The sequence below is a fragment of the Equus quagga genome, chromosome 20, assembly GCF_021613505.1.
Source record: "Equus quagga isolate Etosha38 chromosome 20, UCLA_HA_Equagga_1.0, whole genome shotgun sequence".
Lineage (NCBI taxonomy): Eukaryota > Metazoa > Chordata > Mammalia > Perissodactyla > Equidae > Equus > Equus quagga.
In genome coordinates, this window is record NC_060286.1 from 30461338 (window position 1) to 30479080 (window position 17743).

Sequence of the window (17743 nt, forward strand, 5' to 3'; positions counted from 1 at the left end):
TGTCCCTAAAACTAGAAAGACACACATGCGTGCACACGCACACACACACACACACACACTCAAAAGGGTGCATAACACGGATACCGTAGCAAAGTTGAAAGCAGGCTTTGGTCAGACAGGCTTTGAACACCAGCTGTATCCCCTTCTTGCTGTGTGCCATTGGGTAAGTTACTGACTTAGCTTCCCCGAGCCTCTGTGTCCTCGTCTGTATAATGGGTTTGCAAACACTTCCCGCAGAGTGCCTTGAGGTCTCTGTGAGCGAATGCCCATAAAGTGCCTAACCAGGTGCCCAGCCCACGGAAGCCACTGGATAAACGACAGGGAAGCCTCTTTTCCAGATTTGGCTGTAGAGTCTAGAATGTTAACACACTACTATAAACAAGGTACCCAGGGATAGAAGGTAGAAACCCAAACGAATGAGATCCATGGACAGTCTAATCAGGAGGCTTTAAACTTGTCAGAGAGAAAGTCCCAGTTATCTACCAATTTCTTAAAATACATTTTGTCAGGCTGGCATGGTTCCCATCATAAGAAATAATACCCACACCTGCATAAACCTCGTTTCCCAAGTGTCTTTTAATCACTGTGTGGACACAGGATGTCACCAGTGAGCCACTGCTCCAGCCCAATGGAGGCGTTAACCCAAACCTACCTTGGACAAGAAGGGTCTTATCAAAGTTGATTCTTATTTGGCTCCTTCCCAAAAGCAATGCCAGAACTTTAACTAGAGCCTAAAAGTTGGGGAGGCGGAGGCGGGTGGGCAGTTTGCATGTGTTCAGGCAAGAGCTGTGCATTTTTGGGAAATGAGCAGGAAGAGGTCTGCTATGGTACCAGTGGTCAAGGATGCAGTGGGCGTCATTTCCCCTGGAAGTCAGAAAGCATTAGATGGTTTCTAGAAGCCTCTGCTAGCCCTTTGATCTTGTGATAAATCCACTCTGTGTATTAGTCATATGAAATCCCCAAAAGGTGGCACTTGAGCCTGGAAGGCCCCTAACCAGCAATGTCCTGGTGTTGCAGATACTTCAGTGGGGAGCCCCGAGAGCTAAGTTTGAGTCAGGTCAATGGGCAGCCAATTATGAAAAAGGCTGAGGCCCAGGGTGGCTGGCCTAATCCATAGTTTTCCCTCCCTAATAAAAATCCATTTAAAATCTTCCTCTCAAAACCTGCGAGCGGCCATTCCCCCACTTTCCTTCACTAGATGTTCTAACCTCATGGAACAATCATGATTACCACATGTTGAATATTGTTTGCCTTCCAACAATCAATCACATTGGTGTTCCAATTGTAGAGAGCAGCAGATGCGAACAAGCAAGGAAAAGGAAGGGATGCTTTCAAAATAAAGGGACACCCAAACATAAAAGTGAAATATTTTAGATACTTCTTTTAAGTATTATTTTGTAAATGGTATTAATGGCACTTAAGCTGCAAGCAATTAAAACAATTCAATCTTCATTGTACAAGGGTTGGTTGAGGGATTAATTTTCCTTTTGTTTGAAGATAGCAAGGTTGGATCTCGTAACTATGTCTACCCTAAGACACCCAAAGGGACAAAAAGCCCTGAGATGGAATGATGCCACGGTCCTCCTTGGTATGTGTCAGACATGCAAGATGTCTATTTTTATAAAAATTTAGCATCAGCTAGACAGAACAGCAAGCCACTGGCATCATGCAAGGCAATAGTTTTGGTATTTTTTTCCCCTCTTATCAAAACAAGTTATAACTGAAGTTCCACTAGAAAAGTGAACATGAACATTTCAAAACCAGTTTATTTTTCACATTGCACCCACTGAGGAAAATGCATGATTTTTGCCTGTAACCATGCAGCAGTGGAGACTGAGTTTTGACCAACGCCTCCAAGTTCGTTTGGACTACCTACCCCCGTGAGAAAGACAAAATTCAGTCGGCCTCTGTCATTGGTTAAGGTGATAGCCACAGTGTGATGTGTTTGTGATTTTTTTTTCTTTTGTAATGAGGAAAGCAAGTGCACCTTTTAATACGTGTGCTCTGATCTGCTTCCAACAGATTCCAGGTGCTCTTGGGTCCCAGGGACATTCATTTGGAGCTTAGAAAGACTAGGTGTGCACTGAATGGTTTGTATCAAAATTCAAGCTCAGAGTTCATGCCACAATGTCAACTCCAACCCTTGTCACAGGTACCAGGTTCACCCCCAATCCACTCCCCTTCTGTGTGTGCACATATCACTAACGGCAGGTTCAGGAAATGAGACTCCATTTAAGAGACACACCTGCTCCTTTCAGAAGGCTGGTCTAAGGAATAGCTGCCCTTTTCTACGCGCCATGCCAAGGCGGTACTGCACAGGGGCACAGCATCACCATGGACATGCCCTTAACATTTGCGGGTATGACCTCCTATGTGTGCAAATGCTCCCTCGGTGTCCTGCGGTCACTATCGGAAGTGAAGTCCTTGTTCTTTGATTTCTTTTGGCAGAGCAAGCTTTCTGAGTTGTTTATGGCACAGTGAAATATATTCTTCGATGCTATGTAATTTCGGACTAACGAGAAGTCTGTTTAAGGCACGTGTCTCAGGGTGAATATAAAAAACACAAGCGCTTCAACAAGTCCAATGTCCTTAAGATTTAGTTTCTGTCTTCAAGTAATGCGTTGTTCTCGAGTTCCCTGTCTTTGGTGTCGCTGGGGACCATTCCGTTCTCTATGCCGGCCTGCTGCTGGATGCAGTCAGTCAACATTGCAGTACTGGAATGGTCCGAGTTACACATCTTTTCCGTCTCCTCCTCTTTCTTCTCTTCATCCAGGGAGTAATTCCGGAAGGTCTTGTAGATCTTCTGAACGTCCTCGGGCAAGGTCTTTTTGAGGTCCTTGTTTTTCCTCTTGGTGAGTTTGGAGGTGGACCCAAACTTGTTGATGATGTTATCCTCAGAGGCTCCCTGCCCATGTTTGTTCAGCTGCTCTGACCCCTTAAGGCGCAGGTTGTTGGGCCGGTTGTTGATGCTCTCCTGGGAGGAGGCCTTGAAGCGGCCCGTGTCCAGCGCAGCAAAGACAGAGCGCTTCTCAGGAGAAAGCATGTCCAGCGAGTGGGCCCGCTGGTCCAGGCCCAGGCGCCGGCGCTCCATGCTGCGGATGGTTGCCGCCCGCTGCAGCTTGTCGTGGATCTCCACACTGAGCCGCCGCCGCGTCTCCCGGAACTCAGCTGTCACATTGGCCTTCCACTCGGCCGCGTGGGCCTTGATTTCCCCGACCTGGCAGAGGGACAGAGAGCAACAACAGACTGAGGGACTCCTCTTCATCTCAGATCCCCCAGCCCTCGGGTGTCCCGATGGGAAGGTTGGCTCAGTGGAGGCCAGGAGAGGGTGGAACATACACCCAGGGGGAGGCGTAAAATCCTGCTTCTGCCCTAGTCTTTCCTGCCGCCTAAATACCCATCTCAAATTGGCTGGTGACTGATATGGCTCAGGAGGCACATGTGCTGGAGAACCCAATGGAAGCCTGAGATTTGGAGATGGTGACTGAATGGGAGGCGGACGGCATTCTGGGAGAGAGAGCAATATTTGGAGTTGGACAGGCCTGGGTTCCAGTTCTACGTCCACCCCTCTTTTAATTGTATGGCCTCACTCCTCCAGTATAACTGGAGTGATCATGTCTCACACACACAGTTTTTACTGTTATGTGAGAGAAAGACATGCTAGCTTGGTCCTGGGCACAAAGCAGATGCTCAGCAGGTCCTTCTCTGTCCGTCCAATGCCTCTATTTGGGTAAGGTGACCAACCTGTCCCCGTTAGTCGGGACAAGTCCTGTGTCCTAGGTACACCCTCAGTCCTGGGCAAACTGGGACTGTTGGTCACCCTGTATCTGGGCCATGCGATGGTCCTGTGCTATTGGGCTTGCCCTGGTTTAAGAAGACCCTTTAGGGCACCTGGTAACCAAATTTCTCTGGTCAGGGTGCAAGAAGGGGACATGTTCTGCCAAAGCCCATGGAACATACTTCCTGAAAGTGAAGTTGTGCATGAGGATCAGTAGCAAATTTCCAGGCTCTTCTTCAGCAGGGCAGACAGTACAAGCCTTATGCTTTCCTACACAGATGCATAACTCTGATTTTCGCATTGAGGACACTCAATATTTATGTTGTCTCTTTTGTTATGGTTGCTTTTTACGGCAGGTCAGTTAGCTACCTGGGGAATCAGACTGGAGATTGCATTGCCAGTGTTTACGTAAGCCAGGAAAATGAACATGTGGGCCCAGGAACGATAGGAGAACTGTCTCTCCCGGGGCCTCCCATATGGAATGATGGTATTCTGGGAAGTGAACAGTCGCCCTTAAAGAGGCTGTCCCTCATGCTGTTTCTTTGGGTTTCATCTCCCTTCCTTTCCTTGGCTCTTTCCTTCCCCTTCCCTTTCTCTCCTTTCTTATCTGTTTTCCTCTCTTCTTAGGAGAACTACATGGACTTTTCTTTTAAATCACAAAATCCACCTTCTTGTGCCTTTTCTTGCCTTTGTATAGGTTTTCATGCACCTTTCTAAGAGGGAGTAAAGGCTGCATGCCCCTGGCCACAGGGATATATTTGTATTTACAAATCTGACAACCAGAGGGGACATAAGTGAAAGGGACGCCTTGAGTTCACATCCCGAGGGCCAGCCACCATTCAATGACTTCAGTCTCACACAGAGTCGGGAAAGAGTCATGGCGTTAACGGCATTCCATGCAGATCCCGAGACCTGCAGGACAGGCTGGCGCTCCTGGGCTTTCTATGAATTCTCTAAGCCTCTCCCACAGATTTTCTGTTAAGAGGCAATTACACATCTCCCTCAAGCGCAGTCTCCCTCGGCTGACTATTTCTGGATTTTTTCTTTCTCTTTTCGTTTTCGTTTTTTAAAGTAAGTTGTTATTTACTAGTCTTTCCAGGATCTGTGGGCTGGTGAGTGAGTCACCACCAGATTATCTCACCCACCAGAAAAGGATCCAGAAATAACTGCTATTCCATCTCCCTCGGCTTTTAGGTGATGATTCAGAACAAGGAAGCTTTACGAGCCCTCCATTTAGTAAGCAATGCGCTAGCCCATAGAACAGAGATGGGAAATTCTTGACACGAGCTAATTTGATCTCAGGAGCATTCACAGAATCTGGAAGGGGTCCTACCTCTTCCTTTGTCTTTTTGGATAGAACCCGTAGCCAATCTCCGATCATACTGAGGACAGCTGCAAAGTAGGCAAGGCCAACAAGGATCCAAAACCACACTAGGGGCTTATACCACTCCCGGTAATTGATGCCAGCGTTTCCCCCTGAAAACAACCAAACGTTACTTTAGCCAGGGATCTAGCACACGGTCTTGGCAGAGCAAACACATTCCAGTCCATGCAGCGGAGATGTCACCCCATCACAATCTAACACTCAGCTCTTAGGCCTGCTGTATACAAGAGGTGACCGGGGTGGGAGGGCAAGGAAAAGATGTGTCCCTTCCTTAGAGGAGCCTGACTTGTGGCTTAACTTCCTTTGATTCTTGACCACTGACGGGTCATACCCGTAACATACGGGTAATACCCCTAACAGAAGAGTGTTAGTGGCCAATTTGATCCGCCCATTCTCAACCAGAGCTTGATAATGAACGAGCGGAGCTAGAGGACAACAAATCAGGCCCAGCTGTCAATTTTTTCTTAAACTTCTTTGAATTTAATAAAATATCATTAAATAATCTCAAATGGTTTGGACTTCTTGGAACCCTTTCCTCCTTAAGCACACATGCGTTTACCAGGAGTTGAGTGGATGTGTGGAAGTAAAATTAGACTTAACAGCATTCCTTAGATTCTGATCCAAGCAACAGTGATTTAATGCTAACTGAGGGATGGTGTTTACATGATGCTAATCCAAAGGGTCAATTAGACTGAGTAATTAGAATCACCATGCTAGAACTAAAAGGGACCTCCAAGGCCAGCTAGTCCAATCCCTTTATTTTATAAAGAGGGGTTACAATAAAAATCCATCAAACTAAATTGGCCAGTTGCCTGATTGCATTGACTGGCTGTTCCACTGAAAAGACCAGTCATTTATTCCAAATAATTAGCCTATTTATTCTAGCCCTCCTACAGGCGCTGCCAAACGTAGCCATGCAAAATAGGTTCCAAGCCCAGCTCACTCTCCTAAAGAAGTGAGGGAGCTCCATGAAATAATGGATGTCAGCCTTGCTCTCGCTCTGCAAGATTCTGTTGCCCAATGAAACAGGCAGGTGGCCATGTCTAGAAGACAACCGGCATTAGCGATGTATTGGTAATTATGGTATCACATGATGAATGGTTACTAGACTTTCCCACTGGGTCGTGGTTGTAACCTCATCTGACACCACTGAATCCATCCTGAGCTCTTACGGTATCAATAATACCTCCCAAAGGCAGCTGGGCAGGCACTGTGGCCTGTGGCTCTTCTCACTGCACCAAACCTGCTTTGCACTGCAGCCCAGGAGGTCTCAACAGCTACTGCAATTTCTTCATTAGAATTCCAAACATTGCTAAAGGGCTCTGTGGCAAGCCCCCGGGGTTTGGTTTAGCTGCTTTGTTTTTCCCTTTTAGGTAACCCTCCCCCGCAGCTTTCTCTAGGATTCTATTGGAGTTCCTGCAACATAAGTGGTTTTGAGGTTGATTTCGTTTCTGCACTAGGCCAGAGAACTCTGCAGCTTTCTCCCTCAGGGCTATCTGAGAGTAAATATTTACTGTAGTGAGCCACCACCCAAGAAAGATTGTCACTAGGGTGCGCTAGCGGACAACGCAATAAACACCCTTCTGCGTGTTCCTCTAGCAGCTGCTCATCTACAATTCAGAGTTCCATGTGTGTTCCCAGTCAGGGTCGGGAAATGCTGTAACGTTGTTAGTCTGTCCTAAAATGAATGAGCTACAAAACAAAGCAGCACTTAATCCTGCATGGTGATCAATGTTCCCATTATACTTCTAGTAGAGTTAATGCTCTATCAAATCACAGCAACCATCAACTCTTGTTAATGTATCTTTTTAAAGGATCAGTCATCCTTCCCTACCGCTCTTAAGAGTATTGCCAAAAAGGTTGTGATAAACTTCCAGTCTTTTAAGGCATGCGTGCTTCAGATGGGTCTATGTAAGCTCTAGAAACTGGAGCTTAGAAGGGCCTGGTCTAATTGCAGTCAGCACCATGAATTACAAAGACCTCAGGACAAAGGAAATACGTCTGTGTTAATCAGCAGTAAGAAAGGGAATTAAAACAGTGGCATGCCGGGGCCGGCCTGATGGTGCAGCGGTTAAGTGCGCACGTTCCGCTTTGGTGGCCTGGGGTTCGCTGGTTCGGATCCTGGGTGCAGACATGGCACCACTTGGCAAGCCATGCTGCGGTAGGCGTCCTATGTATAAAGTAGAGGAAGATGGGCACCGATGTTAGCTCAGGGCCAGTCTTCCTCAGCAAAAAGAGGAGGATTGGCAGCAGTTAGCTCAGGGCTAATCTTCCTCAAAAAAAAAACAAAACAAAACCCAGTGGCATGCCTGTGACTGTGGAGGTCACGCCCTTACTAGGAAAGTAAAGATAGTAGGTCAAATGCCAGTTTGTGCTAAGTGCTCACAGTCCGTGGTGACTAATAAGAATAAATAATAAAATCATAAATAATTGTTTTTAATTTCATATTCCCAGGGCTCTACTATTTGCGCCCAAGAGTAACAGACTGACAGAGTGAACTGAGTAACTGGTTAGGGAGCAGGGTTGGTCACAGGAGTCCTATAAAAGGTAGTCCTCCAGACTGCGCAGTATGAGCACAGAGCTCTCTGAAGCACAACCCAGTGCAAATTTTGCTTCAGGGGAACTTAAAGACGTCTGCAGAATCGTTCTAAGCTCCAACTGCCATTACACGCATTTACCTTCCATTGGAAGTTCAACTGAGTATTCCCCCAGACCAGCTACAGACAAGGCTAAGGAACTAACCAGACAAGTGTTCTTCTGACTTTTGTCAGTTTCTCTGTGGTTTCCCTCCAGAGTCCCAAGCCTCTAATCAGATGACATCATATGACTTCTCCCCCCGAGTTGAGGAACTGCACAATGGTTGAGCACTGTGCATAAGAGGAGATTGGCGGGGCCCCAGACCCCAGGCTTTTTATAAATAATTTTTAACCACTTTGATTTTGCAATGCTTAGTCCTTAGCCAATAAAAAAGAAGAAAAAAATTAAAAACTACTATTTCTACAAAGTGGACTTCAGTCTTCATCCACCCACTTGAAACAGCTATAAAACCACTCTGCAGATTATCTATATTATATAATTAACATGGAGGCATCCATGCTCCTATTGACAAGACTTCAACATCCCCTCAATTTCCTGTTTACCAGATTCCCAGAGACGACATCCCTTTCCTCCTTAGGGGCACTGTAATCCATGGGGAAACCAAGGCACTGCCGGGATTATGCACCAAATAGACAGTCAGTCTGGGAGCTCAGCCTGTAAATGCCCAGGCTGTTGCTTAACCAGAAATTGGTCAAGGTCAAAGACACACGCACACACACCCCACAGAACATTTCGAACTTCTGATAGAACTGTTTGATCCCAGTGTTCCCTTCTCGGAGTAAAAAATGATCAATTATCTGACCACCTAGAATTATCCCATTAGGAAAGAGAAGAATGGCCTCCTTCTTTTATTTCTGCCTCCCTAATACACTCTGGGAAAGTGGTACAACGTAAGAAGCCAGATCTCATTTCGTTTTCAAGCTCCTTGTCCTTAGATGAATTTGCTGGTGGTTTTCTTTTGCTTCCTTAAATACAGCTCATTGGCATTTATTTTTACGATGAAGGCTATTGTTTCTATAAACATTCATGCAGAATCCATTATAGTATTACATCCCCTCAGGGCAATTCTCAGCTCCTAATAGTCAACTAAGTCGTTAGTCTCACATCTGGGCATGCTCAGGACAACTTTTGCAGAAACAATGGCTCTTCCCTCTGCATCAGGAGGCTTAACCTGCAGGTGAAGGCACGCTAAGCTCTATGCTAATCTCTCCAGAGTTCATATTTGCCACTTGCTAACAGCCTTTACCGATTGATTCAAGGAGGCTTAATACAATTCAGAAGTCCAAAATTCAATGAGAAATTCATTTCACTCATGCATAATGCATATGACGATAAGGGCAATAAGCATCCTGGGGGGAGACAGGCTGGCTTCCTCTCACGGCAGAAGCCTGCTGCTGTTTACACGGCAGAGGTCTACAGGTCTGAAATGAGCCCACGGACAGCAGAGGTGATGCTGAGTCTTTCTCATTTGCTTCTCCCACAACATCTTCTCTCGTGGTTTTGAAAAGCAATACCAACAGAACGTTTTCCCTACGAAAGCCCTGGTGACTGCGATGCCCAGGGAGCTTACCTGCCACAAAATCACCAAAGCCCACCGTAGTGAGAGTGACCACCACAAAGTAAATGGACTCCAGGGCCGTCCACCCCTCGATGTATTTGAAAATGACAGCAGGGATCGTCACAAATACAATGCAGCCGGCCAAGATGAAGAGGATGGTTGAGATGACCCGGATCTTGGTCTGACTCACTTGCTTTTTCTAGGAACAGCAAAGGAGAAAGATAGGCAAGTCAGCTTCATCATGCTGGATTCAGAAGACAGAGGTACAGAAAAAAATGTATTGTGGCAGTGGCTTTTAATCCTTGGTCATGGGTGGCTTTGTGAGAATCTGATGTATGCTGTGGACTCTTTCTTATGAAAATGCATATAGAAGTTTTCAGGGGGTCTAAGTGGTCCTCAGATCTTAAGAAGCTTGTTTATGGACCCTCAGGTCAAGAAACTCCACTTAGCTTGTGCCTTGAATGCCTTTTGCATGATTCCATGACGGCAGCCCAAATGCTGATTCTAACTTCCTCACTAACGCATACATAATTCTTTCCCAAGAAGGGCTTGCTGCCATTTTTCATGTGGTATTATTGACTCTGTTGGTCTAGGAGTTAAGATTCAGCACTCTCACTGCCACAGCCCGGGTTTGCTTCCCAGTCAGGGAACCACACCACCTGTCTGTCGGTTGTCATACTGTGGCGGCTGCATGTTGCTGTGATGCTGAAAGCTCTGCCACCAGTATTACAAATACCAGCAGGGTCACCCATGGTGGACAGGTTTCAGTGGAGCTTCCAGACTAAGTCAGACTAAGAAGGACCTGGTACTCATTTCTGAAAAAAAACTGACCGTGAAAGCCCTATGAATAGCTGCAGAGCATTGTCTGATATAGCACCAGAAAGATGACAGGATGGCACAAAAAGATGGGGCAGGGTTCCACTCTGCTGTACACAGGGTCACTAGGAATCAGAATCGACTCAACAGCATTACCAACAACAGATTACTGACCCTCCATTAGGAGGGCACGAGTTTGAGCTCTTTCCACAGTGGTGGTGATGGATTTACATCTAGTTTCCCTTGTGTCGAAGGGAATATGCTGGAAAAATGGCTGACCTGAGGCAAGCCAGAATGTTTGAATGGAAAGAAAAACATAGCCACCCTCATCCTCATTTGAGACAGACTCTAGCCAAGCATCTGTGTGCTTCCTCACCCTCCTCCCCTACTGAGGTTGTACATTTATAACATACTTTTCTTTTAAAATACACATGTTTGAGCTGCTGCTGTGGTCATCATGTTTGTTGGCTGTATTACCTGCAAGAGACAGGACAGGGGTCTGAGTTAGAAGGACAGGATCGCTGTCTAAAATGGGTGGTCGGAGCTTCATCTCACATCAGCTTCTGAAGGAGTCAGTAGTTAAGAGGCAAAAGAGCATTTAGAAGAGGAATTCTACTGATACCAAGGCAAAGGAATCATGCCAATGGAGTCTAGAGGTGGCTGGAAGCATCAATGGTACTTCCCTTGATGTACTCAAGACAACACCGGCATTGCCTCTAAGCTGAATAATCCTCAAGGTCTTCTCAGAGCTCCCAGATTTGCCATTGGAGACGGTCATTGGGGGACTCTAGTACCAGAATCCCACCAAAATCATGTACTATCATAAAAATACCTTTACCATCAGAGTGCATGGGCCTTTCTACATTGCCTAGATTGATTTTCAACAAAGTACATTACATTTAGGTCAATCGATATAGGAAATCCTAACCACATGATCCATTTTCTAGTCATGGCCTTCTGGCAAATTAGAAGGCAGAGAACCTCAGAGCGCAGAGAGACCTTTGCATTCATATACCTCATTTACAGATGCAAAAACAGAAGCCAAAAGGGGTTAAGGGACTTGCATGAAATGATGATGCTAATTAGGGGCAGAGCTGGGATTAGAATTCCAATGTGATTAACTCTCAGTCCAGTGCGTAATTATAGAAACAGCTTTTTGCGGCCGGCCCCGTGGCCAAGTGGTTAAATCCCCGTGCTCTGCTTTGGTGGCCCCGGATTTCACTGGTTCGGATCCTGGACATGGACATGGCATCTCTCATCATGCCACGCTGAGACGGCATCCCACATGCCACAACTAGAAGGACCCACAACTAAAAATACACAACTATGTACCAGGGGGCTTTGGGAGAAAAAGGAAAAATAAAATCTTTAAAAAAAAGAAACAGCTTTTCAAGATACGCAACAATTCACCAGCTCAAACAAAGTTGCCAGAGTCCTCCCCAAACAAAAGAAACCAGACTAGCCCCACTGATGAATGGGCCATCCTGCTTCCCCTCTAGGAAGGAAGACTTGAGAATAAAAAGTGTCACTGGGCCATCTGTCCAGGAATTCCCAAGCTTCAGTCACAGCAGTGACACTTTGGCCAGGTTTCTCAGGACAGAAATGGGTCCAGAGAGATCCTTCTAAGGTCAACCCCTTGGCTCAACCATGAGAGTGTAGTAAGGAAATGACTAGGTCTCAGAGAGGAAGGTTGGGTATGGTTCTGTTTCCCGTCCTCCCATCCCTCTCTTCCTCCATGATTTGTGGGGAGAAACATCAGTGCTGCCTTTTCAGTGGAAATCTCCAAGGGACAAGAGAGCTGAAAAAGAGAAAAAGGTCGCTCTCCTCTGTGACGATGCCTCCACACCATTCAGTTCTACCTGACGGGGGCCCGGAGTCCCAGGTGTGTTCAATAGGGCAAAATGGAGTAGGCAATTAAATGAATAAGAAGAGTTACAGAGGATAATATTTATTTGCACAAATCTAAATCAGAACTATTTACACTCCAGTTCCTGGATCAATATGTTCCCTAAACATTCACAGGAAAAGCTAAAGAAATACAACTCTTCTTTATGAAAAGGGGTCATGTGCTCTAACTCCTGTGAGCATATAAAGCACATAAAGTGGGAACAGGGAAAAATAATTTGATCCATGCTCTTATATAGTCCCCTTCCATCTCTACCAAAAAGCAATCTTAAAAAATAACTATTGACATCTTTGAAAACTGCATTTGAAAATACCAGTATTTTTTTCTCACAAATGAAAGTATTGTGACAAGATAAATTATCTAAGAACCAGAGGGAGTGCTTTCCCCATTTCATGAATTTCCATATTGGATATTAGAGAAGGACTTTGTGGGGGCAGTTGAGCCCCTCTGAGAATCCAGGAACTTATTATTAGCCTAGTTTTGTTTGCAGACTTGTACAAAAATCCAAAGCCCAAAAGGAGATTTTACCATAGATCATTAAGCTAATCTAATTGCTGGCAATGGAAACATCATTTTCCCCCTCTATAAATCGTCCTCCTCAAATGCATAATGAAATTAAAGTGAATTAAATGTTTGTGAGACACTTAAGTCATAAATTAGGATGTGAATGCAATTGCAATCTAAATGAGGTTGAGGTTGGCAAACGAGGGCTGTGTGTACATAGGAAGCTGGAGACATTCCCAGGCTCCAGGAGGTGGGCAGAAGAGAAGGATGAGATTTGTTTGGTGGCAGAGACCGAGGTGTGCAACAAAGGCTAGATCGTGGTGTCTTAATTGCATTGCCTGTGGGAGAGTTTATCAGCAAGGTAAACATTTCACCACTGCTCACTGCCCAAGCCAACCAGTGTGTCCCCAGACAACCCAGACACACCCAGACATCCTAGGGTGATGCTCGGAGAATGTTTAGAGAATTTAATCATTGGGGTATTTCAGGGACTTAAGAAATCAAGCGTCTTGTATGTGTGTAGGTGTATGAAAATCTGTATACGCGTACTGCACTATAAAAGGAAGAAGTGTGGGTGTAAAGTTTTAGCAATATCTGTTATTCTGGATACCCATGTTTTTGCTGCCCCCTAGATACTTAAAAAAAAACAACAGTTGCCTTAATTGAACATTTTAAACTGTAGATTTCAAGATGGAACCAAAAACTATCTTATATGTCATCCAGTGGTCTTTGAGCTTCTTATCCCCATTAGCCCTGCAATTGTTCACAACTACTGTAAAATGGTGTTAGGAACTTGGAGACCATGGAACAACAAAAGACTCTGAATAGCCAAAGGAATCCTGAGAACAAAGAACAAAGCTGGAAGTATCACACTCCTTGATTTAAAAATATATCACAAAGCTATAGTAACCCAAACAGCATGATACTGGCACAAAAACAGAGACAAAGATCAATGGAACAGAATCAAGAGCCCAGAAATAACCCATACATCTATGGACAGCTAATTTTCAACAAGGAAACCAAGAATATACAACAGAGAAAGGAAAGTCTCTTCAATAAACGGTGTTGGGAAAACTGGGCAGCTACATGCAAAAGAATGAAAGTAGACCATTATCTTATACCACACACAAAAATTAACTCGAAACGGATTAAAGACTGGAAGGTAAGACCTGAAACCATGAAACTTCTAGAAGAAAACATAGGCAGTAGGCTGTTCGACATCGGTCTTAGCAGCATATTTTCAAGTACCATGTCTGACCGGGCAAGAGAAACAACAGAAATAATAAACAAACGGGACTACATCAAACTAAAAAGCTTCTGCACATCAAAGGAAACCATCAACAAGACGAAAAGACAACCTAACAAGTGGAGAAGATATTTGCAAACCACATATCTGATAAGGGGTTAATATCCAAAATATATGTATAAAGAACTCATACATCTCAACAACAAAAAGACTAACAACCCAATTAAAAAATGGGCACAAGATCTGAGCAGATACTTCTCCAAGGAAGATATACAGATGGCCAACAGGCACATGAAAGGATGTTCAACATCATTAACTATCAGGGAAATGCAAATCAAAACTACAATGAGATATCACCTCACTTAACAAGACAGGAAAAAAAAAAGTGTTGGAGAGGATGTGGAGAGAAGGGAACCCTCATACACTGCTGGTGGGAGTGCAAACTGGTGCAGCCACTATGGAAAACAGTATGGAGTATGCTCAGAAAATAAAGAATTGAACTACCATCCGATCCAGCTATTCCGCTGCTGGGTATTTATCCAAAGAACATGATGACATGACTGCATAAAGATACACGCACACCTGTGTTCATTGCAGCATTATTCACAACAGCCAAGACTTGGAAGTAAACTGGGTGCCCATCAAGGGACAAATGGATAAGGAAGATGTGGTACATATACACAATGGAATACTATTCAGCCATAGAAAAAGATGAAATCTTGCCATTTGTGACAACATGGATGGACCTTGATGGTATTATGCTAAGTGAAATAAGTCAGAGGGAGAAAGTCGAATACCATATGATCTCACTCATAAGTGAAAGATTAAAAACAATGACAAACACATAGCAACAGAGATTGGATTGGTGGTTACCAGAGGGGAAGTGGGGAGGGAGGAGAGTGGAAGGGGTGATTAGGCACATGTGTGGGGATGGATTGTAATTAGTCTTTGGGTGGTGGACATGATGTAATCTACACAGGAATTGAAATATAATGAAATTTATGTAATGTTATAAACCAATGTTACCACAATAAAAAAAAGAACTTGGAGTCCAGGGATGTGCCTGAGACACATCCACCCCCACTGCTGAATAGCTGATTGACCTCAGGTAAGTTTCTCAGCTCATGAGTTTCTTCCTCCATAAAGTGGAGATAAGAGAATCTACCTCACAAGTTTGTTTGGAAGATTAAATAAGTGTGTGCCTGCTAAGTGCTCAATGACTGTTAACTCTCATTTTTTATGTAAAAGTTCAAATCTTTCCTTAGATGTGGACAGTCCCAGATTTAACTGGCCTTTGCTATTGAGGAATGTTTCCTCATGTCTGGCTTAAGATAATCTTTGTTTAGCTTCAGGAGGTCACTGTTGATTGTCCCTTCCTGGATACATTATCTCATATAATTATCTCATTTTCAATAAGAAAAAAGTCTTCTGGCTTCCTTGGTTCTTCCAGGCTGAGCCCGGATTGAGCTCTCAAACAGTCTCAGCTCAACATCTTGGAAGCTTTCTTACTTGCCTTTCAATTAATTTGCCCCTAGTTTTTCATCATCCTTCTGAAACTGCGAAGCATTGCAGATAATGTGTGCGATGTCAGGAACCAGCTGCAGAGGGACCCTGAGAGGCAGGACCTTGCTTTCCTTGCACCCCCTCCCACCTCCCCCACCACTTACAGATTCAAGCTGTGTTTGCATGGGGGGGTTGCTAGGCAAAATCACATTGCTTATTTACCAGTAAGCAGAGCAGCTAGCAAAAAGCTTTGTGAGAGCCCAGATCTGACTGAGGTCATGTGTTCTTCGGCTAACAAAATTGTTCTCTGGGAAGGGACGGTTTGATATCATATTTGGGCAGAAGTGAAGGATAGTTGTGTATATCTGTCCAAATCTTGTTTTCACACACTGTTAATTGGAATAGAGGCTGCATTCTTTCTTCTCCTTATGCAAATAGTATTATGCAAAACTATCTCCCAGTCCGATTGGCACTAACTGCAGGAATTTTTGAAGAACTCAAAACCCAGTTCCTGTAGAGTTCATTTAGTGGTCCAAATTATATGTGCAATGATTCCAAAGAGCAAAATAAGCTTCATAAACAGGAGGCGGGGGAGCCAGCTTTAAGAGCGATCCTTCGGGAGAGGGACGTGTATGCCGACAATTCGGGAGGTGTTTACGTGTTTCAGACCTCAGCAGGGTAAGCCACACCTCCAATTCTCACTAAGGCTAATGCCTTGCCTGTGTTTGTTTACTTCCACAATCTTATTCTAGAGAGCAAGTATATTTCTACTCATTTGTGGGCTATTTCTTTACTTGATGTCTCCCCCTCCCTAATGCCTGTTCTCCTGTTCACTCTCATGTGATTTATTAGAATTCTGAGATTAGCAATCCAGATTGGTGTGTCTCTGTTTCTTTGCTGTGAGTCTAAGCCAGGACGTTGGAGATTTTATTCAATAATAAAGATACTGCAATAAACATCCTCGGCCAGGAGTTAAGACGGGCAGAGCTCCAGTTTATGGTTGCGTTTGGTTTTGCTGAAATGCAAACACATCACCATGGTAATATAATCGAACTGAGAATAATTTCTCAAAATGGAAAGATAATAGGAACTGCCTCACAAAAGAATTGACTTTATTTTCTGATGTTATTATGTTTTCCACAAAGATTTCTTTTGAAAAGTCCAGTTCTAACTCATAGTTTGAAGATCACAGCAAATAGCCATGTAGCACCAGCAATTCTATAAACGAGGAGGAGAGCTTTTAAACAGCGTTTGCCTATAATCTCCATGGCACAGATACTGTAAACACACATTAGCGAGAATCTTGCAGTAATATCTCCATGGAGCCCATGGAAAATGTCCTACTCAAAAGCTGAATACACAAATGGATCATATCTATACAAAAAAAAAAAAGTCGTATCTAGCATCTGACTCTGAGCCGTGCTGCAGCATCAAACAGATTATTGGCCAATTCAGTGCTTTGCTGATACCATCACGTAGTTTTTGAAAAAGCTTTTGGTATATATAATTAAATTGTTTTTATCACTGAAAGGGCAACCTAGGTGCACCTAGGATGGAGAAAAGTTTAAATCCACAAATAAAAAAAATTCTCAGCTGTTCTGCCCCAGGAACTCTTTAATTAAAATCTTTGAAAGTTTTCTGTTCTAAAAATCAGTGGTTTTTAACATTTGCAGATAATACTCTATTGGAACACAAGATTCTGCATTCAGAATTCAACCAGTTAATTCATTCAGCACATAATTATTAAGAACCATTTAGATGTCAGGGGCTGTTCTAGTTGCAAAGGACACAACAGTTTAAAAAAAGAAAAGAAAGAAAAAGTTCCTTCCTCAAACACAGAAAGTCTAGTGGGCGGGGGTTGAAGGGGGCAGGGTCGGAACATCTGAGTCTTTGGCTGAGAACAGTGTTTGTGGCACTGTCCATGGTGTCCAGCCCTGGTCCAGCTATTGAAGGCGAAGTTTAGTACCTAATGACATCCCACTGATTAAAAATATCACCTCGGAGAGAAAAAAGGAATGTTCTTGTAGCCCTGGTATGTGGAATACCAAAGTGTGCCAAGTGTAATGGATGATCTTGGATCTTTGCTAGCTAAGCATTCAGAAACTATGTCCCAGAAACTGGAACAAAGCATAAGCAATCACACCAATTGGAAACACCCTGATGTAACACTGGCTGAAGAATAGTCCTTCTCTTTAGTTAAGATGTGAAAGGCAGACCCGTGGAAAGAAGAGGGTAGGGACACCTCCTGATGAACCGTATCAAGAGAATAACTCCTGGCAATTCTGGTAGATGTCCCGCACAGCTGCTCACTCATCCAAATTCTAAATTTATTTTACCCCGATTTCAGCAGCACAATGAACACTGTACCCCCACCAATGCACTCCCCACCATCATACATACAAGTAGACAATAATAATGCTACGGTAACAATGCCATAGGCAGCTGAAAGG

At 44.2% G+C, this 17743-nt stretch overlaps 1 protein-coding gene across 4 annotated transcripts in view; it reads right to left on the reverse strand.

Annotated features, from left to right (window-relative positions):
* Nucleotides 1-1353: 1353 nt before the first annotated feature.
* Nucleotides 1354-17743, reverse strand: part of KCNK10 (potassium two pore domain channel subfamily K member 10) — a 130878-nt gene continuing 114488 nt past the window's right edge. For all 4 annotated transcript variants that reach the window (XM_046647069.1, XM_046647070.1, XM_046647068.1 and 1 more), the window contains exons 5-7: nt 9331-9517; nt 5112-5254; nt 1354-3217 (exon numbers count right to left, since the gene is read on the reverse strand). In XM_046647069.1, coding sequence (XP_046503025.1) covers nt 2597-3217; nt 5112-5254; nt 9331-9517 — 951 coding nt within the window. In that variant the 3' untranslated portion in view covers nt 1354-2596. The remainder of the gene's footprint in view (nt 3218-5111; nt 5255-9330; nt 9518-17743) is intronic.